The sequence below is a fragment of the Hemicordylus capensis genome, chromosome 8 (genome assembly GCF_027244095.1).
Source record: "Hemicordylus capensis ecotype Gifberg chromosome 8, rHemCap1.1.pri, whole genome shotgun sequence".
Lineage (NCBI taxonomy): Eukaryota > Metazoa > Chordata > Lepidosauria > Squamata > Cordylidae > Hemicordylus > Hemicordylus capensis.
Genome location: NC_069664.1, coordinates 18,029,428 through 18,053,827, shown reverse-complemented (window position 1 = coordinate 18,053,827; position 24,400 = coordinate 18,029,428). Strand labels below are relative to the sequence as shown.

Sequence of the window (24,400 nt, the reverse complement as noted above, 5' to 3'; positions counted from 1 at the left end):
AGGGATGCTGCGCTGTTCCTCCCTGCTGGGAAGAGGCAATTCCAGGGATGGCTTCTTGAAGCTGCTGCTGCTGCTGCTTTTGGAGTTTGGGAGGTCTCGCCTCCGCTGCAGGTGGGTGGGCGGAAAATGCCAGTGGTAGAGAGAAGTACAAGAAGGGTTGGAGGAGTCAGAAAACCAAAGGACCTCTGGTGGGATCTCCCTGGGGGGAGTTGCGTGAATGGGATCTGGTCTGTGTGTCTCCGTTTGTGAGGCCACCCTGTTTGGAATCGGCTGTTGGGACACTTTGGGAGGATGAGAGAGATCTGAGTTTTCAAACACCCTAATATACTGTGGGGTACGTTGGAGGGTGTCTGAGTTCCCTTGGGCTGAGAAATGTGTAGGGATCTGGCTCCTTTGAACAGAATCTGAAACCAATTTTGCTATTTTGAAAAACAACTATATTTTAAAAATTAATTTCGACCCACAGAACAATTTACCAGGTATCAGCAAAATGAACAGAACAAACACTAGAACACCCCATCATTGAGTACCCCCATGGCCATCTTTCCATGAATCTGAAATATGCTTCATCTGAAATCTTCCAGCCACAGAACTTGATGCTATTAAGGAAGTGCTTTTAAAGAGCATTGGAAGGCGGGGGGGTTGGGGGGGGGGGGAAGAGAGCGAGAGCCAGCAGCCAGAAGCAATACCAGTTAAGTGCAAAGCCAGGAGACGTTTACAGCTGTTCATTCAAGTTGTGCAAAGCAGATTAAAGCAGCAGCCAGAGTGGGTCACTGCAGAGCTCGCTGGGCTTGGCTGGGGTGGGCTTGGGGAGGGGTCTCTCCTTTATCCTAGAAATGTGCTGCTTTGTGCCTGGGAGCAGCCGCTCTGTCAGTGGACTCCGCGGGAGGAGAGGCAGAACTGGAGCAGAGAAGTTCTTTTGGACCAGGCAGGAGGCCGGAGGTTGGGTGTGCTGGACATGAGGGTAAGGACTCCTTTTCTCAAGAGCAGTCATCCTTGGATAATTACCGTAGATGCTGCTGACAATGACCAGTGTGCCTTCAACTTACCCCTGCTAACTTGGCAAAGAGGCACCTTTTAACGTGGTGATTCTCTTTATTTAGCAGGGGGAGAGTAACTGGCCCTATCTACCCCCAGCACAGTACCTCCAGTGACTGTTGCTGGTGTATATCTTGTGTTTCCTTTTAGATTGTGAGCCCTTTGGGGACAGGGAGCCATCTTATTTATTTGTTATTTCTCTGTATAAACTGCCCTGAGCCATTTTTTTGTGGTAGCAAACATGACTTGCCCCCTTAGCTAAGCAGGGTCTGCCCTGGTTGCAAATGAATGGGAGACTTGATGTGTGAGCACTGCAAGATATTCCCCTCAGGGGATGGAGCCACTCTGGGAAGAGCAGAAGGTTCCAAGTTCCCTCCCTGGCAGGATTACCAAGAAAAGACAAGATTTTTTTTTTTTAATAGGACAAGATTTTTTTATTGAACCAACAAACTACCAAAGCATACAGTACGTTGCCTGAGCGAAATTCCTGCCTGCAACCTTGGAGAAGACGCTGCCAGTCTGTGTAGACAATACTGAGCTAGATAGACCAATGGTCTGACTCAGTATAGGGCAGCTTCCTATGTTCCTATGAGATGAGGAGAGAGGGGACTAGTGATCCGGAGTAACTTCTTTCATTCTGGGAAATAGTCATCATGGAAACCATAGTGGGGTGGTTGTTACTGGTATGGGCAAAGGTTCAGGAGTGGAGGCCAGAGGGTGGTTTTCTAACAAACAATGACTCAAGGACATGAGCCAGGAAGTGTGTGAGTGCTCTAGGAACCTAGGAAACCGCCTTATGCTGAGTCAGACCATTGGTCCATCTAGCTCAGTATTGTCTACACCAGGGATAGGCAACCTTGGCTCCAGCTGTCGTTGACCGACAATTTCCACCACCATCCCCAGTCATCATTTAGAGTGGCTGGGGATAATGGGAGTTGTAGTTCAACAATAGCCAGAGAGTCAAGGTTGCCTGCCCCTGGTCTACACTGACTGTCAGCGGCTCTCTGAGGTTTCAGGCAGGAGTCTTTCCCAGTCCTACCTGGAGGTTGCAGGGATTGAACCTGGGCTCTTCTGCATGCAAGGCAGAAGAGCTTCCACAGAGCTACAGCTGGATAGATGACCCTCTTGAGGATGTGGGAGGCTTTATTCTTTTCACCCTTGCAAGAAGCCTGGGAGGCCGATCTGTATTTTTCCTGTTTTTGCAAAAGAGGAACTGAGGCAGAGAAGAGGAGGAGGAGAAGAACTTGAACTCTATTCCAGTGACTCTCCTCGCTCCAGAAGTCACTGATCAACCACGTTGGAGTTCCCTGTCCTGGTGGACAGGAATAACAGCACAGAACAATAATAACCCTGAGTGTTAGGATACAGCAGCAGCTCTGATCACCAAGAGTGCAAAAATTAGAATGGGGTGTGTGTCTCTCTCTCTCTTGAATGAAGGGACGCTTCAGCTCCATCCAGCTAAAAGCCATGCAGGCCAGTAACCCTGTGTCTGTATGGCCGCTCATCTGAATGCAAAGTGATGCTTTCCGAAAAGGGGGGGGGGCAGGATAGCAGGCCTCTTGGGAGGTGAATGCTTGCTGAGTGCTTGAGACAGAGTGGGGATTGGCTGCTCAACTGCCTTTGGAATGAACTCTGCAGGGTTGACACTAAGCATTAAATCACGCACAAGGAAGAGCCTCTGCTAGTAGACTCCGTCCGTCTCGCCCCACATTGTGTGGCTCTGGGCTCTGTCTGTCTGTCTTCCCCAGTACGCCTCTTGCCGATGCAGCAGTGGCAAGCAGGAGAAGAAGACAGCCCAAAGGGGACGCTCTCCCGGCTGGCCTGCGGAGTGCGGGCTCAGTAGTGAAGCTGCTCCTCCCAGCTTCTTGAAGCAAAAGGCTACTGGGAGTTGTGTTTGGAAACTGTTTCTTCAAGTTATTCAACTTGTGGTAGCAGGCATGCATTGCGCCTTTGCTAAGCAGGGTCCACCCTGGTTTGTATCTGAATGGGAGACATTTGAGCACTGTAAGAGGTTCCCCTTAGGGGATGGGGCCGTTCCAGGAAGAGCACCTCAAAGCTTGCATGCAACAGGTTCCAGGTTCCCTCCCTGGCAGCATCTCCAAGATAGGGCTCAGAGAGACTGCTGCCTGCAGTCTTGGGGAAGTCGCTGCCAGTCTGTGTAGACAATACTGAGCTAGATGGGCCAATGGTCTGACTCAGTAGAAGGCAGCTTCCTCTGTTCTAGAGTAAAATGGGCACAAGAGGGCATGGAAAACACAAGTAGTACTATAGTATTATGGTAAAGTAGTACTATAGCTGCTACTTTATCATGTGTTGTTATCGGAGGCTGCCAGAAATCCAGATGCTGCATAATTCTCTGAGAATTAGGGTTGCCAGCTGGCAACCTTGGGCTGGGCTGGCAACCCTGCTGAGTAACTTTCCATGCAATTCATCGCCTTGCCTTTCCCCTTTTCTTGTTTCTGCCCCTGCTCTTTCTTGCACTGGGCCCCATCTCCACACTCAGCCACGCATGCAGTAGAATGCAATTCCTCAAATGCATGAGCGCTGCCCTTTTGTGAAGGGCGTGTTTACGTGATGATGCCTTTCAACCAGTTAAGTTTTTCTGGTGCTCTAGGGCAGGACCTTGGCACTGTAGGCTGACCAGAGAGCTGGGGATCTTCATAGACTTCTCCGGAAGTGCATCCAGAGCAACGCTCGGGAAGCTGTTTTCCTGCTCAGATTGATTTACCATTCCTTGCAAATATTGTGGTGCTAAAACACTTCTGGCATAGCGGGGAAATGACTCAACTAGCAAGCCAGAGGTTGCCAGTTCGAATCCCTGTTGGTATGTTTCCCAGACTATGAGAAACGCCTATATTGGGCAGCAGCGATATAGGCCCAGATTTCCGCCTGCGTGTCACTTGGACCACCTGTTGGGTGCAGGTGTGATGTTTGGTTTTTGTATCCATGCATTGATTTTAAACATGTATATTCCATCCCTCCAGTACAATAATGCACAGGGAGGCTTACAAGAACAATAAAACAGCAAGTCAAAGAAACCGTACAAAATTCTAAGTTAGCTGAAAAGTGTTGGGAATTCTCTCTGGTAAGAGAAAGCCTTTTCATTATACCAGAGTGCACAGAGGCACAACACAGCGGAATTTGGTTAGGCATGCATGTATGCTGAGAGTAAAGTAACTTGGAGCCAGTTCATAGTTTCAAATCAATATAAGTGGTATTTATTAGAGAACTCCATTCTAGATAGGAAAGTGAAGAGATAGGATCTCTAATCTATCTAACTGGATGCAGATGGATTCTGCATCTCTGCACACATGGTGCAGGGAGAGAGGAGCTTGCATGTTGCAGGAGAAGGAAGGGAAGAAGAAGTAGCAGGAAGGAAGGAAGTCCCTGAGATGAGCAATCTGCACATCAAAGGGATAGTGTCAGAGTAGCAGAGAAGGGATGACCCTCTAGCCCTCCGACTCACTAGTCTGTCCTCCTATGTCATTGAGACAAGAGACAGCGTATAGTCCTTCACTTCCAACAAAAAGAGGGTTCAATTAAGACCAACCTTAAAAGTTCTGAAATTGGAAAAATTCCATCAGATGCACACTGTGGATAAAAACACGAAAAAGCTTCTTGAAACAGATGGCTTTTCAAATGCTTCTTGAAGATCCCGAGAGAGGGGGCATGGTGAAGCTCCTCCGAGAGGGCATTCCAAGGGTCCACAGCCGAAAAGGCCATGCCGGTCAAATCTCAGTCAGTGAGAGTCTGTGATTATTAGGGTTCAAGATGCTGAACAAAGAGCCCTGGAAGATTTGTATGAGTGAATGATATTTATTTATTATTTATTTAAATATTTATACCTCCCCCCTCCAGTGCACTACTGCTCGGGGCGGCTCACAACAATAAGATAGACACAGATATAATACAAGTAATAAAATTAACTATTTTTTTTAAAAAAGTCAGATTAAAAACTGCAATTATTAGGTTCAAATTAAAACTGAAAATTATAAAAAGCTAAAGAACCTACCAGTTGATGATGAACAGATAGAAAGAAGGAACTATGACAAATGGCCTTAGCCTAATCTAGTATACTTCTTGAATGACTCCATACTGGGAATTTCCTCACTATCCTTGTTTCACTGTTGGGAGGATTTTGACCTGTCCCTGATGCTGCTGTTTCCACCGTTCAGGCTCAGATGCGGGAGGCGATGTTTGCAGCTGGAGAAATGTTTGCATCTTTGCACTCCACTCCCAGCCCAAGGAACAGGACGGCAACTTTTCTCACTCCTCAGCCTGCCGTCCGAGCTGTCGGCAAGATTCCCCAGATAAATCCAGTGAGCTCGGCTGCTTTTGAAGTCTGATTCTAGACTTGGACAAACCGGTGGGCTGGGGTGCCCCATCGAAGCTGTGTGTTCTGGCTGGATGGATGCTAGAGGCAGATGCTGGTCTGAGAAACATTCCATGCAGCCACGCCACCTTCTGGAAGGCAGGCAAGAGACCAAGCTGTTCCCTGCCTCTGAGCACTTTGCCCTGCTCTCGCTGCTGCTGCTGCTTCTGGCTTTGCCCTCCTGTACTCATCCTGTGCCCACTCCAGCAGACGAGAGTGCAGAGATAGTGGTAAGTCATTCTCGGAGCATCCCTCCTGGTACCAAGAATTTGGGAGCCATATATCGGCTCTATCTTTGAACAGAAGGTGTTTACTCTTGTGATGGGGCAACGTCATGCTCTTTTGTACCTTACAGCTTCCCCAAGAGGACCAGGACAGTCTTCAGAGCAGGGCTGCACAGTTCCCATCATCCTCAGCCACACTGGCCACTGGTCAGGGATGATGGGAGTTGTAGTCCAACATCTGTGGGAGGGCCAAAGTTGTGCAGACAGGCAGTAGAGCAGGGGTTCCCAACTTGTGGTACTCCAGATGTTGCTGAACTCCATCTCCTGAGTCACCTCCAGCTACAGTGTATTGTGGCTGGGGATGATGGGAGTTGTAGTTCTTCAACATCCGGCGTACCACAGGTTGGGACCCTCTGCAGTAGTAGAGGGTCAGTTTCTATTAGAGAACAGAGGAGATGTATGGAGCCTGTGTCATCTTATACCGATTCCTGAAAGAGCTGTAAATGATCGCTATGGATCCATAGAGGCATCACTTGCGGGCAAGAGGGTGATACCGACAGACTCGAGGTAACCTGCAGATACGTCAGGTTCACAAAAATCTGAAGCAAGTTGCTGGTGCTAAATTTGCCTGCTGTCCTTGGTCATTCCTGCATCCGAGATTCATGTTAATGCTAGCAACAGAAAATGCTCTAAATATGGCCTACCATGAAGCAGGATGAAGTGGGTAAGTTCTGGGGGGCGGGGTCACACCAGCCCAATCCACACCCCTACCATGGAAGATCTGCAGAGGGAGGGAGGTAGATTGGCACCATGCAGCTAATAGGAAATGAAGGAATTGGAGGTGTGAATTTTAATAGAAAAAGAGAGAAAAGGGAAGTGGGGGCATTTGATTTTCTGCTGCTGCAGGCAGCAAAATAGTAGTAGCAGTAGCAGTAGCAGCAGTAGCAGTAGTAATATAATAAATATATTTATTTAGATGACCTCTGCATAACAAATTGTTCTTTGGGCAACTTGAAAATAAAGCAGTAAAATATAGCATAAAAGTTTTTCAAAAACCATTAAAATAACCAAAAGCAAAACTACAGCTAAAAACGCAAAGCATTTCAAAGCAATTGAAAAAGCTTGGTGAACAAAAAGGTCTTCACCTGGTGCCTAAAAGAAGATAGTGAAGATGTCAGGCAAGCCTCACTGGAGAGACTGTTCCATAAATGAGATGCCGCAGTGCCGAAAAGGCCAGCTCCCTAGTAGCCTCTACCTCTCCTCATTTGATGGGTGTACTTGGAACAGGGCCTTAATAGAGGAGGTCCAAGTAGGAGCTAAGGCACTCTTTTAGGTAACCTGGCCCCAAGCTGTTTAGAGCTTTAAAGGTTAAAACCAGCACTTTAAAATTGTGCTAAGAAATGGACTGGGAACCAGTGCAATTGATGAAGCACTGGCCAGGGGCATAGCTAGGGGAGAGGGGGTCTGTGTTCGCCCTTCTCCCCAATGGCCCCTCAGAGTGAGGGAGATAATGAGGAAAATAGGGAGGAGTGGAGCTGGGGCCCCCAGGTTCTTTGAACCCATCCGCTCAATTATACACCTTGGCACTGGTGTAATGTGATCAAGATGTCCAATCACAGTTAATAATCTTGCAGCCCTATTTTGGACCACCTGCAGTTTTCGAACCATTTTTAAAGGTAGCCCCCCACCCCCGCAATACAACACATTGCAGCAAACTGAATGTGAGATTACCAGAGCCTGAATAACGGTGGTCGAGCTATCTCCATCCAGGTAAGGTTGAAGTTGACGTATCAGCCAAAGCGGATACTAGGAGGAGAGCTGGTCTGGTGGTAGAAAGCATGACTTGTCCCCATTGCTAAGCAGGGTCCACCTTGACCCTGGTTGCATATGAATGGGAGACTAGATGTGTGAGCACTGTAAGATATTCCTCCTCAGGGGATGGAGCTGCTCTGGGAAGAGAAGAAGGTTCCAAGTTCCCTCCCTGGCTTCTCCAAGATAGGGCTGAGAGAGATTCCTGCCTGCAACCTTGGAGAAGCTGCTGCCAGTCTGGGTAGACAATACTGAGCTAGATGGACCAGTGGTCTGACTCTGTATATGGCAGCTTCCTCTGTTCCTATGAAGCTGAGAAATGGCACCCCGAGCCAGTGAGGCCACAAAATGTCATGGCCTGCCACTGCCATAAACAGTAACTCGCTAATAGCTGTATTAATTATTTCTTCTCTGTTATCTATTTGACGGTTTCTTAATGGGTGTTCTGGGAGGGAAACAAGCATCCATGCATGGATTTATATGAGACTTTGTTATGCGTTTATATACAACACAAGTATTGGTCTTGGGTGCTTTCCCGATTAGCCGCTCAAGAGCGGCAAAATGCTTCCATTCAGGCAAATCACATTCAAAATGTAAATAACGCGCCCAGCAGGGGGAGCAGTCTGGTGAAAATTAACAACCTGAAAAAACAGCAACCTTTTAACGCCGGACATACAACGTTTTACCAATAAATCACAGCAATTAAATTCAAAACAAGGCACCGGAAATCTGAACGGCACCCTGCTGTCAGCGTAGGGACTGCGGTGTCACAACACAGGAAGTGTGGAAGCACACTTCAGAAATATGCCGTGACCCCATTGCAGGGTCTAATCTGGAAAGCGCCCTGGTACTTAACGAAGCAATCCATGAAGTAGCCTGAGAAGATCAAGGAATGCAGTCTCTAATTAGAGGATTTGAAAGCTTCCAGCAGGAAAGGTGAGCTATACTGACTTGTGTGTGTTCCATCTTGCCTAGGCGTGGCTGACGCAATACGGATACCTTCCTCCAGCTGACCCTATAACAGGCCAGCTGCAAACTTGGGAGGCAGTAACCAGTGCCATCCGCATAATGCAGCGCTTCGCAGGCATTGCTGAGACCGGGATCCCAGGTATGGCAGAATATGGAATTCCTAAAAGTTTTTTGTTCATTTCCACCAGGGACAACCAGCCTGAGGCTCTATGGCTGCTGTTGGACTACAACTCCCACAATCCCCAGCTGCAGTGCCCCAAAGCCAAGGATTATGGGAGTTTTAAGATTGTGAACCCTTTGGGGGACAGGGAAGCATCTTGATTTATTATTTATTTTTTCTTGTAAACCGCTCTGAGAATTTTTGTTGAATTGTGGTGTAACCCTTCCCTATCTATTGACTTGTACACTCCCTCTTAGGATGTTCCATGGTGAATTGTACTCGTCCTAGTTCTACCACTACTACTATGAATATTTATATCCACCTCTTCAACCAAAGTTCTCAAAGCGGTTTGCTTAGAAAAATGAATAAAACATCAATATGATGGATCCTTGTCCCCAAAGGCTCACAATCGAAAAAGAAACACAATCCAGATACCAGCCACAGCCATTGGAGGGATGCCTTGCTGGGGTTGGATAGGGCCAGTTGCTCTCCCCCTGCTAAACAGAAGAGAATCGCCACTTTAAAAGGTGTCTCTTTGCTTAGTTAGGAGGGGGGTATTCAGGATATCATTGGCAGGGTAAACAGCTGCCTCTGCAGAGTAGTTGTACTGGAGATCATATCCTGTAGATAATAATGGAGAATCCCTGTCTCATCTTAGGCCAGCCCTCACTGAGGTGGTAATCCTGTGCTTGGCTGTACCACTTCAAAATGCAGGTGCAGATTTGCATGCTCTGGAGGGTTGCTGTGCTGGGATTTTAATTAAGTAAAGTTTTAATAGTTTTAGCATTGTTTTAAAATATTAAATTGCTGTAATGTGTTAACTTTTTCACTGTCATTTATTTTAACTAAAACAATTTCTGTTGTCATTTATTTGTTTTAACTAATGTGTTAAATTTTTCTGTTATTTATTCTGCTTTGTTGTAAACCACCCAGAGACATAGATTTTGGGCGGTATAAAAATATGTTACATACATACATACATACATACATACATATCACCACTTTAAAAGATGCCTCTGCTGATTTAGCAGGGATAACAAACTTGCAGCCAGTGTAGGTGCCTCAAGCTAGGTGGAACATAATATCAGTCCACACACCTGTTGAGAGATGGGTGTAGATCTACCTAACCAAAAGAGCTAATAGATCCTTGTTTTTTACAGTTCAATTCATTCACTCACTCACTCACTCACTCAGTTTAACCAGCGTGGTGTAGTGGTTAGAGTGCTGGACTAGGACTGGGGAGGCCCGAGTTCAAATCCCCATTCAGCCATAAGACTTGCTGGGTGACTCTGGGCCAGTCACTTCTCTCTCAGCCTAACCTACTTCACAGGGTGGTTGTGAGGAGAAACTTAAGTATGTAGTACACCGCTTTGGGCTCCTTGGAGGAAGAGCGGGACATAAATGTAAATAATAATAATAATAATAACCAGTTCTTCTCTCTGTCCTTTTGCTTTTGATCCAGTAGTACCCTCAAGCTATGAATCTGATCTTTACAGAAGAATGTAATCCCCTCCAGAGCAACTATATCCACAACTATCCTGTCCACTGAATCCTTTCCCATCAGCTCTGTCTGTCTTGGATTGAATTTAAGCTTATTCTCTCCTTCTATCTACCACTGATTCATACTTGCCAATATGTCCCGATTTCCCACATCCAGGTGAATAGGAAAACAGGGATGCATTGGCAGGTGTGCTGATCACAAATACTCAGAAAAGTTGCATATAAGGGGAAAGGGTTCCAACCTGGCTTTGTCATTGACATGCTGGCTTTCTGTGTGTGGAATTTTTTTTTTTTAATGGAGAAGTATTCCATCATGTGAGCCCCCACCTGCAATCTGAAGCCCAGACACAGGCTTACCACCTTGGTGAGTCTTTGGCATTTCATATTGTGGCAAGTTCCATGCTTAGTTGGACTCAGTTTTGCTTCCCTGAATTCACTAGATGATGCCACGTTGGCTCTGATACGGACACCTCGTTGTTCGCTGCCTGATGTTATCACCACCTTCCCAGAAAAGCTCCCTTTGAGAAGCAGGAGGAGGAAAAGGTGGAAGAGAAGGAAGAGTCGGAGCAGGAGGAATGCAGGCTCGGTTTGGACCAAGAGGAACATTTCCTGGAAGTAGGCATCTGGGTTGCAGACAGTGGAATCCTACATGAGTTGTCTGTTCATTTCTTTCTAGGCAATGGATTGGATCCAAACGAATGAATGTGGATAGTGTATGTGCTTCCGCTCTCAGAAGAGCTGTTTTGCTTGAGAGAAGAACCACATGAGAAAAAGTGAAACTAAATCTATAGATGCGCTTCCACTTGCTCAATGGCTTGCAGAAGCATGAGAATTGCTGTCATCGAAACTACCTGTTCTAACATGGCTTGAACGCTTGCATGAGCCATTGTGGAATAGCTCGAGTGGCTAATTTCTTTCCTCTCATGAGCCCTCTTCAGACATTTGGCAGCAACTTGTGGTACACCAATCACAAATGCATCCCAACCACAGTAGTGTCCTCCATCATGTATGCACCATTCATCTCTTCAGTCGAATGTCAACATATCCATGAGCAGCATGGAGGAGGTGATGAGTGACCGGCCGGGGCAGGACATCCAAGCCACTTCCGGAGAATCTAAGCATGTGCTACACCCTGCCACCAAACGCCTGAAGAGTGCTATGGTTCTGAGGATCCAGCCTAGTGGCTGATATCCTGACTAATGCAGCAAGTGTGCTTTTATCAATGGCACTAGCCCTGTGCTTCCAAAGCATAGGCGGCCTTGCACAAGTGCATAACTATTTGGGGTGTTCTCCCCCATGTTTTGGTAGCACTCCGTTACAGTGGAAACATGTCCCTCAGCATCAGGAATGTGTTTCTGCTACAACAGAGCACTTCCAGAGCATGGGGAAGAGTGCTGAAAATGGTTCTGATCTTGCACAAAAGCACCCGTGCTTCGGAAGGACAGGGGTTAGCTCTGTGTGTACACTGTTGTCAGAAGCATGCACACGGCGTTAGGCGGAATATCAGCCAGTGTATTTTTTTAAAAAATGTGCTACTGTTGTTCATGTGTTGCAGGTGATCCAGACATCTGTAGCCCTTTCTGCTGTGGAGATTTCCCCTTCTTCTCCCCCTCCTGGTTTTTATTAAAAATCAGTATATTAGCTGTATTTCCCCCAGCACTGAAAGAGCAATGTTTTCCCACTGGGGAAAATGAAAATGCGAGACCATTCCTCACTTGAAAAAAATGCTTACAACCCATTTTGAGTCAATCCTAGGTTGATCTGTGTTGGAAAGGCGAGATGGGCTGTTGCAGGGTTGCTTTGATTTCATAGCATGAGGTCGAACTAGGTGTCCTCAGGGTAACTTTAGGAGCAGCACTTGACATTCCCATAATGCAAAGTTCCGTAGTCCAGAGAAGTACATTCAGAGTTATTCCATCATCTTGATTGGCATATTTTCATTATCCTCGATAAGAGCACTTTAATGTGCCTCCAGGATGCTTTATGCATCAATGAATGCTCCCAAGAAAGGATGCTACCAGAGCATTGTTACTAAAAGGAGTAAAATCTCATGTAAGGCAGAATCCTTCAAGGGGATTTCAGGACCTCCGCTGGGCTGTGCATAACAAGCATGTAATGCCAGTGTGTTGCTCAGACACATGCAGAGAAGAAGATTAACCGGGGATTGGCCAAACAAACCAATCCAACCCTACAGCTTTAATCCAGCTCTCTTCAGACTTTTGCCCTCCTATAATAAAATTAATAAGGGCTCCAAAAGGCTGAGCTGTTCTATGGCTGTAAATGTGCCATTGCACAAGAGGAGAGATCCAGAGGAAAAAAGAATGTCGACAGTTAAAAAGTCACGAATGTTCTGGGGTTTGTGGGAGATACATCAAGAATGCTTCCCCATGTGCCCTTGGTGTCAAAACACAATACACAATACAGCATGTAGTGCTATAGATCGGTGTTTCTTAACACACCGGTGTTTCTGCGGACCGGTGCCGGTCCATGAGGAATTGAGTGGTGGTCCGTGCTGCTCCATGAGGAATTATACCTCCCCTCCACTCCCCAAAACCAATTTTGAGCCAGTATGGGCTGCCACTGCTGGGAGCTCTCCAGAGCTCAATTCTAGGCAGGCTTCTGGGATAATATTCATTTGGCTTCCTCGAAATGAGGGCTGCTGCCTAGAAATGAGCTCTGGGGAGTTGGCCAGGCTCCTTGGATCGTGATGCAACAGGCTCCTTGGATTGTGATGGACCCCCTTGTGTGTGATGTCCTGGGCCCCCACCGGCTCAAAATTGTTTTGGAGGGTGCCTGGGGGTGAAGGGGGCGACCTGGTCCAGGAAACTGCATACAAAGAATGTACGGTCCATGACTCCCAAAACATTGAGAAACACTGCTATAGACCAGTGCTTCACAGCGTTTTTTGATCGGGAGACACACACTTCAGTTAATTACATTCCTCCTGAATACATCCTTCGCACGGAGCAGGTCAGCTTCAAAAGTGGAGAGTTCGGGCTTCTCACTCTTGGAGTTGATTCCATAATGCACTAGGAATGGGGTGAGTCAGCTCCAAAAGCGGAGAATTTAAGCTCCCTGGCTTTGGTTCTGACTTCAAGAGTTGGAGCAAGTCAGCCTGGCACTCTGGCCAGTGTCCTGTGGCATACCAGTTGGGGGAAAATATATATATAAACATGGAGAGGAAATGGTTTCTTAGTAGTGCTGGATGAGAACTATGCAATTATTTCACCTTTTTAAAAAGGAAAAGCATGCTTTGTTTCCCCAGTGAGAGTTACAATCCAGGCGTTATACATGCATATAAGTGTTTGTACCCAGGTATGTATCTTTACATGAATGACTATACATGTGGAGAGCTGGTATTTTGGTAGCAAGTATGACTTGTCCCCTTAGCTAAGCAGGGTCTGCCCTGGTTGCATATGAATGGGAGACTAGAAGTGTGAGCACTGGAAGATATTCCCCTCAGGGGATGGAGCTGCTGCTCCTGGAAGAGCATCTAGGTTCCAAGTTCCCTCCCTGGCAGCATCTCCAAAAGAGGGCTGAGAGAGGTTCCTGCCTGCAACCTTGGAGAAGCCGCTGCCAGTCTGTGAAGACAATACTGAGCTAGATAGACCAATGGTCTGACTCAGTATATGGCAGCTTCCCATGTTCCTATGTGATCATTTAAGCATGTTTAAATGGCTACAAAGTACCAATCCCTCCAATGCAGCACATGGTTAAGAAGTGTACTCCAGTATGGCTTGGTCATAACATGGGAATAACTGTGAATAATTGTATATGTGTTGAACATAACATGTGAATCACTGTATGGGCATACAGATCTGTATGCCGATTTCATGTGTGCTGAATCTAACATGTAAATAGGGCTTGAGAGTGTCCCATAACAACGAAATATGCTTTTGTACTTAAGATTGACCTGCACATGTTCACCATTTTCCTCTCACAGTAACACTAGAGGGAGCTAACAGATAAAAAGTGTTGCAGCATCTTAGAGGCACTGTGATTTTCAGGCACCAGCCAGTTTTGTCAGATATAAGAACTGGTGAGTATATAATTAAATACGATGAGGTACACCCAGAACATCAAGGGAAGAACTAAATACATTGAAAATACTTAAAACTCATTTTGGTGCCGGAGGACTGAAGGTGAACAAAATAGCTTAACATTTGCTGGTACATCAAAACACTTGCATGGCAAATTCCAAAGCTCTAACAGAAATTCACAGCCAAATGGTTCAATTCACAATCATTATTTTTTGTACTGAGCCAACTATCTATAAGCTTCTAAGGTCCAAATGTTCAGATCCTGAGAAATCTGTTCGTTCTAATTTTGGTTTGGCTTACCTCATGGTTGGAGGTAAAGCAACCATCCTCCTGTGTCGTCGGAGCTGTCAAAAGGTGAGCTCTTAAGTGTCTGCTGTTGTCCCTGGTTTAAGTTCTGAATATATGAAATGGTTCTTCCAATATCTGGTCCAAGCAGAATAGGATTCAGTACCTGTTGCTTCCGTCTGTTCATTGTCTCTACCACAGGGTGAAGACCTACCCACGGGAAGCCCGTCTCAGTCGTGAGACCATGCGTGTCTTGATGTATTATGCCCTGAAGGTGTGGAGTGAAGCCACACCCTTGAATTTCCATGAGGTGGGCGGGTACAGCGCGGACATCTCTGTGGAGTTCCTGCGACTGGACCATCACGACGGCTACCCTTTTGACGGGCCAGGCGGAATGGTGGCCCACGCCTTTTTCCCTGGAGACCCCCAAAGAGCTGGCAATGTCCACTTTGACAGTGATGAGGATTGGACTTTTCGTTCACCAGGTAAGCTGACTTTCATTGGGAGAGGGGTGGTGGAAGACCCACCCACAGGAAGTCCATCTCAGCTGTGAGACCATGTGTATTGATGTATTACACCCTGTAGGTGTAGAGTGAAGCCACTCCCTTGAATGAAGAATTGCCACAAAGGAGTTCAGTAAGCTTTGGGGGCATCCTGCTGTGACCCCCTTTGTCCTGAAGTGAAAGGTGGTCTTACAGAGTGGGGGTGGGATCAAAGCAAAGTAAACCAGGTCGAACCTTTTGGCTTCTTGAAGTTTCAGTTTGACCCCGCTCACCCCCCTCTGCTCCTCACACTACATACATACCCACAGCGGAGAAGAGAAAATATTATATTCTAATCACGACCATCTAGGCCCTGGGTATTTAAGAGAGCGTCTTCTTCACTATGAGCCCCACCACCCATTGAGGTCATTGGAGGAGGTCCGTCTCCAGTTGCCACCAGCTTGTCTGATGGCTACACAGAGACGGGCCATCTTGGTTGTTGCCTCGAGATTGTGGAATGCACTCCCCAAGATACGATCCTCCCCATCTCTGGCAATTTTTAAAAAACATCTAAAAACCCATCTTTTTAACCAAATTTTCTCAGCCTTTTAAAATTTGTTGGTTTTAATTTTGTGATTGATTTTAAATTGTTGAATTGTTTTAACTTTTTATATGTGTCTTAATTGTTTTATGTTAACTGCCCAGAGATGAAAGTTTGGGCAGTATATAAATGTGATGAATAAATAAAATCAATAAATAATCATTGCTGCAGCTTCAGAAAAGATGACAAATTCCAGGAGCACCTGTGCCATTTCCCAGGGCACCATGGGGAAAAAGCAAAAAAGCGTCATTTTGAAAGCCAAGCTGCCGAACGGAACTCCTTGCTCCTTTGTGGTACAGAAAGAAAAGAGTGACTAAAGCCATTACCCCTCATCCCTGTGAAGTAATTTGAGGGATTAAGGGGTGAGGTGGGGGGCCAAGCCACCCCCCAAAAGTTTTGCTTTAAACTGCCGAAGGGTTTGTCTTGAAGCAATGCAGGTCCCCTCAAAGCAGAGCTGAGGGGAGCCGAGGCAAATTGGGGACCCTTCAGAAGCTCCAAAATGGTTTCCAAAGCAAAGTGACCTTCCTTTGCATAGGGCTAATGGACCAGTTGCCCTGTGGTAAGTGATTGGGCCAAATGTACTTGTATCTCTTCTGGTTTGATTTGTCTGTTTATTTTATTTGCACATCACCCCAAACTCACATCTCTGGGCAATTTACAACAAACACAAAGCAAATTTATAAAAAAAATTAAAATATTAAAAATAGTTTTAAACCACAATTCTGGATGAAAAGCTTGGGTGAATATATGCTTTTAAAGAGTCTTTTAAAAAGCTATTGGAGATGGGAATGCTCTTATTTCAGCAAGGAGTGCATTCCAAAGCCTTGGGCTGGCAACAGAGAAGGACTGTCCCTGAGCAGCCACTGGAGGCAACTGGAGATGGACCTCTCTGAATGATCTCAATGGGTGGTGGGCCTCATACCGAAGATGTTCAGCTAAATGTTATGACTAATCTGCCTTGTGGTCTCTCTCTCCTCTTCTCTCATCTTGGGCCAAGCTCTTGACAACGCACTCTCATCTTTTGACAGATGACTATGGCACAGACCTTTTCGCAGTGGCTGTTCATGAGTTTGGCCACACCCTCGGCCTTGCCCATTCGCCTTCCAAGCACTCCATCATGCGCCCCTATTATCAGGGACCGGTGGGGGACCCACTGCAGTACCAGCTGCAGGCAGATGACCGTGCAGAGATCCAGAAGCTTTATGGTACGTGAAGTAGATGGGATGCCTACTTGGTAGGTGGGTAGATTGCCACCCACTTTTATCCTTGCAGTATGGATGGGAGTTGCGGTGTGAGAACAATATATATATATTGGAGAGGAGAGCTGGTCTTGTGGCAGCAAGCATGACTTGTCTCCTTAGCTAAACAGGGTATGCCCTGGTTGCATATGAATGGGAAACTAGAAGTGTGAGCAGAGGATATTAAGATACTCCCCTTAGGGGATGGAGAAAAGCAGAAGGTTCCAAGTTCCATCTCTGGCAGAATCTCCAAGATAGGGCTGAGAGAGATTCCTGCCTGCAACCTTGGAGAATCCACTGTCAGTTTTGTGAAGACAATATGGAGCTAGATAGATCAATGGAAGCTAGATATGGAGCTAGATAGATAGATAGATGGAGCTAGCTAGCTAGATAGATAGATGGAGCTAGATAGATAGATGGAACTCAGTGTATGGAAGCTTCCTATGTTCCTATATTGCAATATGGGGCAGAAAGGTGAGGGGTAAACCCCTAAGTGGGAGAGCCTGGGCAGTGCTACGGGGCTCTTGTGTGGAGCTGATCCTGGTCGAGGTAGCAGTGAAAGACCTTGGTAGACATTCTACGTTTCCAATTGCGTTGGACTTGTTTCAGATAAAATCTCTCTTTCTGCACTGTGACTTCTTTGCATCTTGGTGGGTCCATGAAGTATATTACACAGTCCATGGTCTTTTAGACAAATTCATGGAGGACAGGCCTATCGATGGCTACTAGTATGGTGGCTATAGGCCACCTCCAGCCTCAGAGGCACGATGCCTCTCAGTACCGGTTGCAGGGGAGTAACAGCAGGAGAGAGGGCATGCCCTCACCTCTTGCCTGTGGGCTTTCTCAGAGGCTTCTAGTGGGCCACTGTGTGAAACAGGATGCTGGGCTAGATGGGCCTTGGACCTGATCCAGCAGGGCTGTTCTTATGTTCTTTTTTATGTTCCTTTCAGTTTTATTTCGGTCTCTGGACAGCAAATCAAAATAGTGAAGTATTAGTCCGTCTGAGCCACCACACAAAATTTTGGCAACATTTGTAATGTCAGAATCATGGTCAGCAAGAAGAAAGCAAACCCAAAACTCATCTGAATGGCCGGGTATTTGTTTTAGTAAAGGAGCTAGAAGAGAAGTACGAGAATCTTGATAAAAAGTACAGTATAATAAAACATCAGCTATAGACTCAGCTGCTCCATCTCCACACGGGAGTACCCGTTCCTCATAAGGAATCTGCTTAAACCTATCCTCCAGAACTGCTGATGAAGGTCTTTTATGTTCATTCATTCATTCATTCATTCATTCATTCATTCTCTCCTTTTTCAAAAATCTAGGAAGTAGAGCTCTCCATTCCACAGAGAAGCCAGAGGTGACCTCGCTGCTCCCAGATTTACTCTCCCTGCCACATGATTTTCCTGCCCTTAGGTAAGGAAGTGCCCCTAACTCAACATACGCCCCATATGTACACCAAGTGACTGTAAAAAGTCACAGTATTCTGGCTGCTCAGCATCTGTATCCAGTGGCACCACTGGACCAATCTGCATTTACGACAAGTTGCCACACCCAGATGGCAACTTGATGCACTCATGGAAGCCTGAAGTGTAGTTTGACGCTTAGGCAATTTGATGCTTGGGTGCTACAGAAGCAGGAAGTGTAGGAAGCCAGCAAGTGGGTACCTTCAGAAGGCTGTGTGTGTTTATGCAATCAGAGCATCAACTCTTCTTCGTGGATTGCACAGGCTGTTTTGGTCTTATGTTCAGGGAACAAGCACAGAATAGAGCAGCCAGCATATATAGATTGTGGAGGAAGGGTGTACAGGAGATGCAGATGACCCCCCCTTCAAACATTGCCCTATAGATGCATCCTCAGACACTCAGGAGGGTTGCTACCTTTCCTGTAGCCATGTGGTTTGGAATAGCCAGACATTGCCTGGTACCTGACTTGCGAAGCTGAAGTGTTCAGTCTGGTCTTGAGTCTCGCTTGATGGGGAGGCAGTTCGAAAGCAGGAAGCCAGCCTCCCTTTCCCGTTGGGCTAGTCCATTTTGTTTTGCTTTAAATACGGCGCTCAGATGTCATATTGTGTGAGCCACTGCCTTTTTCCTTTCCTTTGTTTCAGGTCAGGGAAAGAATTCCCCGATCGCTGTGCCTCCAACATTGATGCTGTTGCTCAGATCAGAGGGGAGACGTTCTTTTTCAAAGGTCTGTGGCCTTTTACGATGTTTGAGCAAAATGTTTAAACCGTGAACAGGTTTTTTTTGCTGCTCTTTACAAATGGCATAAGGTCTTTTCCTTGCTCTGCAGAGGAAGGACCCTGTTTATTATTAATTAATTAATTATTATTATCATTATTCATTAGCCCCCATTTTCCACAGCGCTAGGAGGTTAGAGAGGCTGCTGCATAGTGCAGTCAAAGGTTTGCTGCAAAACTGAATGCATGAGCCAGCATAGCGTAGTGGTTAGAGTGTTGGACTAGTACCGGGAAGACCTGAGTTTGAATCCTCATTCAACCATGAAACTCACTGGGTGACTCTGGGCCAGCCATGTATCTCTTAGCCTAAGCTACCTCACAGGGTTGTTGTGAAGATAAAAATAACCATGTAACCTCTGAGCTCCTCAGAAGAAGAATAGGATATAAATGTTAATAATAATGATGATGATGATGAGAGGGAGGATGGAATGATTTTTGCTGCCCTCCTCTCCCTCCAAAAGTGCTGTTTGGGTTCCAGAAATATGTAAAAGGAGAAGAGAAGTGTGGAGGCACCACCCAAGAAGACAAAGAACAATTGAGGGGACACTTAGGAGCCTCACTGTAGTCTTTAATAGGCCCAAGGTGTTTCGGATAAAAATCCTTTATCAAGGGCACTTCCACAACTTAATAAGGAGGCTGAAAGCAACCAGCTTCACCATAACTCTTCATCTTCATCTTCATCATCGGATTTTAATCCAAAACATGTTGGGCCCACTGAAGACTATAGTGAGATATCTGAGGATCCTCTCTTATTTTTTATTTTTTGTCTTCCAGAAATACATCCCTGAGGGCTTCACCTACTAATGTTGTGAAACAAAGGGGCTATTTATTATTATTATTAACAACAACAACAACAACAACAACTTATTTAACTGCCCCGCTAGTGTGCATGCAGTCCTAAAGCACTACATAATCAAAACAGATAGGCCTCTGTCCTCAAGGAGCTTACAATCTAAAACAATGTTAAAACAAAAGAGCAAGGGTAGCTGGGATAAGGGGGTGTGAGCAAATACCTGCTGTTGTACATAGAAATGAATGCTATGGTTGAGTAGGGCTTGAAATCGGGGGCAATTGTGACTGGCATGTGCACAAAATCAGTTGTCCTCTACGTATGCACAAAATCACCTGGGAGCCATATGTAAGCTCGATTGAGCTCTTTGGGGGAAGAATGGTATGCAAATATCTTCAAGCCGAAACAATCTGCACAGAGAAGAGCACCCTGGAATGCACCACACCCTCCAAAGGTCCTTGCAGTACAAAACTCCCGTGTGTGTACACACACACACACACACACACACACCCCTGGCATAGCGATGAGCATCTGTTATTAGTAAGAAGGACGGTTCTCACAATTATCACGAGGGTAGGTGAAGCTTCCTATCCTTGGTCAGGAGTTAGAAATCTCACAATGGCCTGTTGGAAGTGTGTGTGCAGCTCCTGAACTGGGTTAGAAAGCTTCTCGTATACTAGTAATCGTCATGAGAGCTGGCATACTTGGTGTCAGTAGTGCAAGTGATTCCAAAGAATTCAAGCAAGCATGTACTTTAAAATACACACAAGCAGGGCTTGAGGCAGGCCCCCTTGCCTTGTATTTTGAAGTGAAAACTGATTTAAAATCAATACATTCTCTCTTTATACCTGACAGGTAGTGAGTATACCTTGTACCCCAGCATGCATAAACAACTAAACTTACAACTCTGGTTGTAAACTGCCCAGAGATGCAAATTTTGGGTGGTATAAAAATATGTTAAATAAACGATTTTATTATTCATTATTATTTTATTTTATTATTTATTTTATTATTTATTTATTTATTTATTTTATTATTTATTATTTATTTTATTTTTATTATTTATTTCATTATTTTATTTTATTTTATTAATTAATGTACAGCTTTTCAACTTTAAAAGTTCTCAAAATGGTTTACATAAAAAAAGAATAAGAATAAGATAGTTCCCTCTTGCCTAAGGGCTCATAATCTAAAAAAAACCGTAAGGTAGACCCCAGCAACAGCCACTGGAGGGATGCTGTGCTGGGGATGGATAGGGACAGTTGCTCTCCTCCTGCTAAATATAAGAATTATCACTTTGAAAGGTGCCTCTTTACTCTGGCTGCAGATGTATTTGTGTTTTATGTATTTATTGAAAACATGTTTCCACTCCAAATGTAATTTTAAAACGTTACAAGGCATCTCACAAAAAAATTTCTTAATCAGTAACAATCGCACATTAAGCAAAACAAAATGACAGAAGAAACAGTAACAGCTGTTTTCTGCCAGCATTAGATCAGGAGCAGTTAAAAATAGCCCAAGGGTCGCTCTGATGATTTTTACAGCTCTAGTTTTTCAGCTGGTTGAGACATTGCCATGTGGTTTTTTTTAAAATGTGCAATTGCTACTACTTTCACAGATGTTTGTAGTGATGACGCTATACCAATTAAAGATAGAGAACTGATATTTTACATGGTCAAAGCAGTGAGAATTATCTGTGCCAGAAACTGGAGACAACCAAATATTTCATTAAAGGCTGGCTAGGCAAAGGTCTGGTTTGGATCCTTCAAATCTAGGTTTAATATGGGTTGTCGACATTTGCATAATTGTGTGAACCCACACCAAGGCGGTTTGAGGCCCAAGATGAATCTGAGATTCCTAGCTTGATGTGGGCTCCCACAACAATGTATGTCGCTAACTGAGATTAAACCTAGATTTGAACTAGGAGCACTGCAAAAATCACCAGTTGTGTGTGTGTGAAGGAGAAACAACAAAACCCAGATATTATCACAAGCAATTGGACACAGTTTTTTTAACAACAACCAGGGGCATCTAGATGTAAAGAGTAAAGTGTGTCATCGAGTCGGTGTCGACTCCTGGCGACCACAGAGCCCTGTGGTTGTCTTTCAATCCTTGTGACTCATTATATTGTTCAGTTAGAATGTTCAGAGTGCTAAAACTACGTAAATGAGGTTTTCTCAAACTTGGGTCCTCAGATGCTGTTGGACTACAATTCCCATGATCTCCAGCCACAAAGGTAGGAGGGAAACCTGGGTAGCTGATCCTTCTACCTTGCTTCCACACAATCACTTCTACCCAGGTTTTTCTCTTACCTTGCTTCCACACAACTGAAAACTGGGAACACACACAGCTCCCAAACCCGGGTAGAACACAGTTTTTGATTGTGTGAATGACCTCAATGTCTTGTTGCCATAGTGATCTAGCAAGACGTCAGGTGGGATCATCTCATGACCCTTTCTCTCTTCCACCTGTGGCAGGTCAGTACTTCTGGCGCCTGACCCAAGGAAGGCACCTCACCTCTCTGCGCCCAGCTCTGATCACTGGCTTTTGGCGAGGTCTCCCTTCCACTCTCCACAAGGTCGATGCTGTTTATGAGAGGCACACAGACCATCGCATCCTCTTCTTCAGTGGTAAGAGAGTCCTGTGCTTCAGAACAGAAGGCCCTTGCTGGTTCTGATCCCACAGTGTTTCCACTGTGAAATCCACTCTTTCCCACAAGGACTAACCAGATGCCCTTTGGGAAGGTTTATTATTATTATTTTTGGTGGCGGTGTGGGGCGGGGGGTTGCTTGCTTTGGCGCTTTATAGTGTCTTTAGATGAAATTGTTAGCCACCTTTTAAGGACCAATGTGGTGGAGAGGCAGGATAGACAGAAAAAGCAACTTACATTGGGGGAGAGAGAGGGGGTTCCAGTCTTGTATAGTTACTGTACTACAGTTGTGGGCTTCCCAGCTCTTACAACGGAAGTTATTAAATAGGCATTGCTTGTTGATGTATTAGCTAAGAATATTTATATACTGCTCTTCAAGGAGCAAGTTTATAACGTGATTTCCATAGCATCAAAAATATGGTCCCCTGTCCCAAGGGACTCATAGAGAGATGGAGAGGGAGAGGGAGAGAGACACTAGTAAACTGTCACTGGAAGAGAGATTATGCTGGGCTGAATAAGAAACGTTGTTCTCCCCCTGCTTAAATATATAAGAGCTGTCACATGAAAAGTGCCTCCTTGTTCAGTTAGAATTGAGTGTTGTTGTAAGTAAATTTATTACGGTCCTTAGACCAGTTTAACATTTAAAATAATACAATTCTAATTTACAAATTATTCAAATTGCTGATACAAGCTCTACGAAGTTTGGATGCAACAAAACAGAACCTGGCCACATTTATAGAAGAATTGATAAATCGCTGTTCCCATCGTATGAAAGGCAGGCACCGAGACAGGCCTCCGCAGACAGAAACTGTTTCTTCTGCAGACAGAAGCTTCATTGCAGATGAACTTTTACCTGCTTTATTCAGAGGTGTAGCTGTGTTGCAGCAAAACCAGCAATGAGTTTTGTAGCACCTTCTAAACACTGTTCTTATGAGGGGTTTACAAGCTAACATTCGATACAGGGGAGACAGCAGCGGAAGGCGTAGATGGGGAAGCATTCGCCGTTATCACAGCCAGATGTTCTTAAGCTTCATTAGCGGTAAGATGACATGGCAGCGGCAAGATAAATCCCGACATACCAGGTTCTGCTGGATAACACAAGCCCCTCCTCTGTGTAATGCATAGCGATTGCAACTGGTGATCTTCTCTCTCTGCCTCTCTCTGCACAAGGACCTCTTTACTGGGTATTTAAGGACAACGGTGTGGAAGAGGGCTACCCTCGCCCAGTCACAGACTTTGGGCTGCCACAAGGGGGCATCGACGGCGCTTTCTCAGGGCCCCTAGACAGGAAAACCTATTTCTTCAAGGGAGAACTCCACTGGTGCTACGATGAAGCCACTGGCCACATGGAAGAAGGTTTCCCCATCCACAGAGCACCCTGGGAGCAGTTCCCCGCCAACGTAGATGCCGTGCTGAGTGAGAACGATGGTGAGTGTGTGTCTCCCTGGCATCACGTTTATCTGTCTGTCCTTCATGACCTTCTGATTTCCCACCACAATTATATTCCTCTGACGTCGCCTGCAGCTGTGTCTAGACACTGGCTTTGCTGCCAAGCAGTGAAACGCCTTCAGACCTCTCAAACTCTCCTGTCCTTTTTAAGCAGCACTGTGACGGTCAGGATGTGGCCCCTATGTCTGAGCATTTGTGTTCTTCTGTGGCTGAACGGAGATCTCGTTGAAAGTGTCGACTCAATGTGCAGCCTGATCCAGCAGGGCTGTTCTTCTGTTCTGTTCTTATCTCATATCTTAGAAAGCCCCCATGGGTCAAACTGGCCGTAGCCATGTCTTTAAAGGAGCTTCTTGGATTCCTAGTTGGGTGCTTGAGCAAAATAAATAGAGGCACCCAAGTGGTGCATGCACTTCTGCTTTGTGGATTACTAAAACTATTAGGCAGAAGGGTCCTCATGCCCAGGGTGGGTGGGTGGGGACAAGACTCTGTGTGGAGATGTCCTTCCATATACTGCCCAAGCAGAGGTGTAACTACAGTTCAACAAGGTGTGGTGG

At 45.6% G+C, this 24,400-nt stretch overlaps 1 protein-coding gene across 3 annotated transcripts in view; it reads left to right on the top strand.

Moving 5' to 3' along the window:
* Positions 1-24,400, top strand: part of LOC128333529 (matrix metalloproteinase-17-like) — a 35,613-nt gene continuing 11,213 nt past the window's right edge. For 2 of the 3 annotated variants that reach the window (XR_008310959.1, XM_053269042.1), the window contains exons 1-10: positions 832-964; positions 5,214-5,640; positions 8,419-8,551; positions 10,513-10,687; positions 14,599-14,882; positions 16,509-16,685; positions 18,044-18,134; positions 18,826-18,908; positions 22,225-22,377; positions 23,568-23,825. Coding sequence is in view for 2 of the 3 variants with exons in the window: in XM_053269042.1 (XP_053125017.1) it covers positions 5,446-5,640; positions 8,419-8,551; positions 10,513-10,687; positions 14,599-14,882; positions 16,509-16,685; positions 18,044-18,134; positions 18,826-18,908; positions 22,225-22,377; positions 23,568-23,825 (1,549 nt within the window). In the remaining variant the exon portion in view is untranslated. Of the gene's footprint in view, positions 112-831; positions 965-5,213; positions 5,641-8,418; positions 8,552-10,512; positions 10,688-14,598; positions 14,883-16,508; positions 16,686-18,043; positions 18,135-18,825; positions 18,909-22,224; positions 22,378-23,567; positions 23,826-24,400 lie in introns of those variants that run through there. The other variant, XM_053269043.1, reaches the window with a different exon arrangement.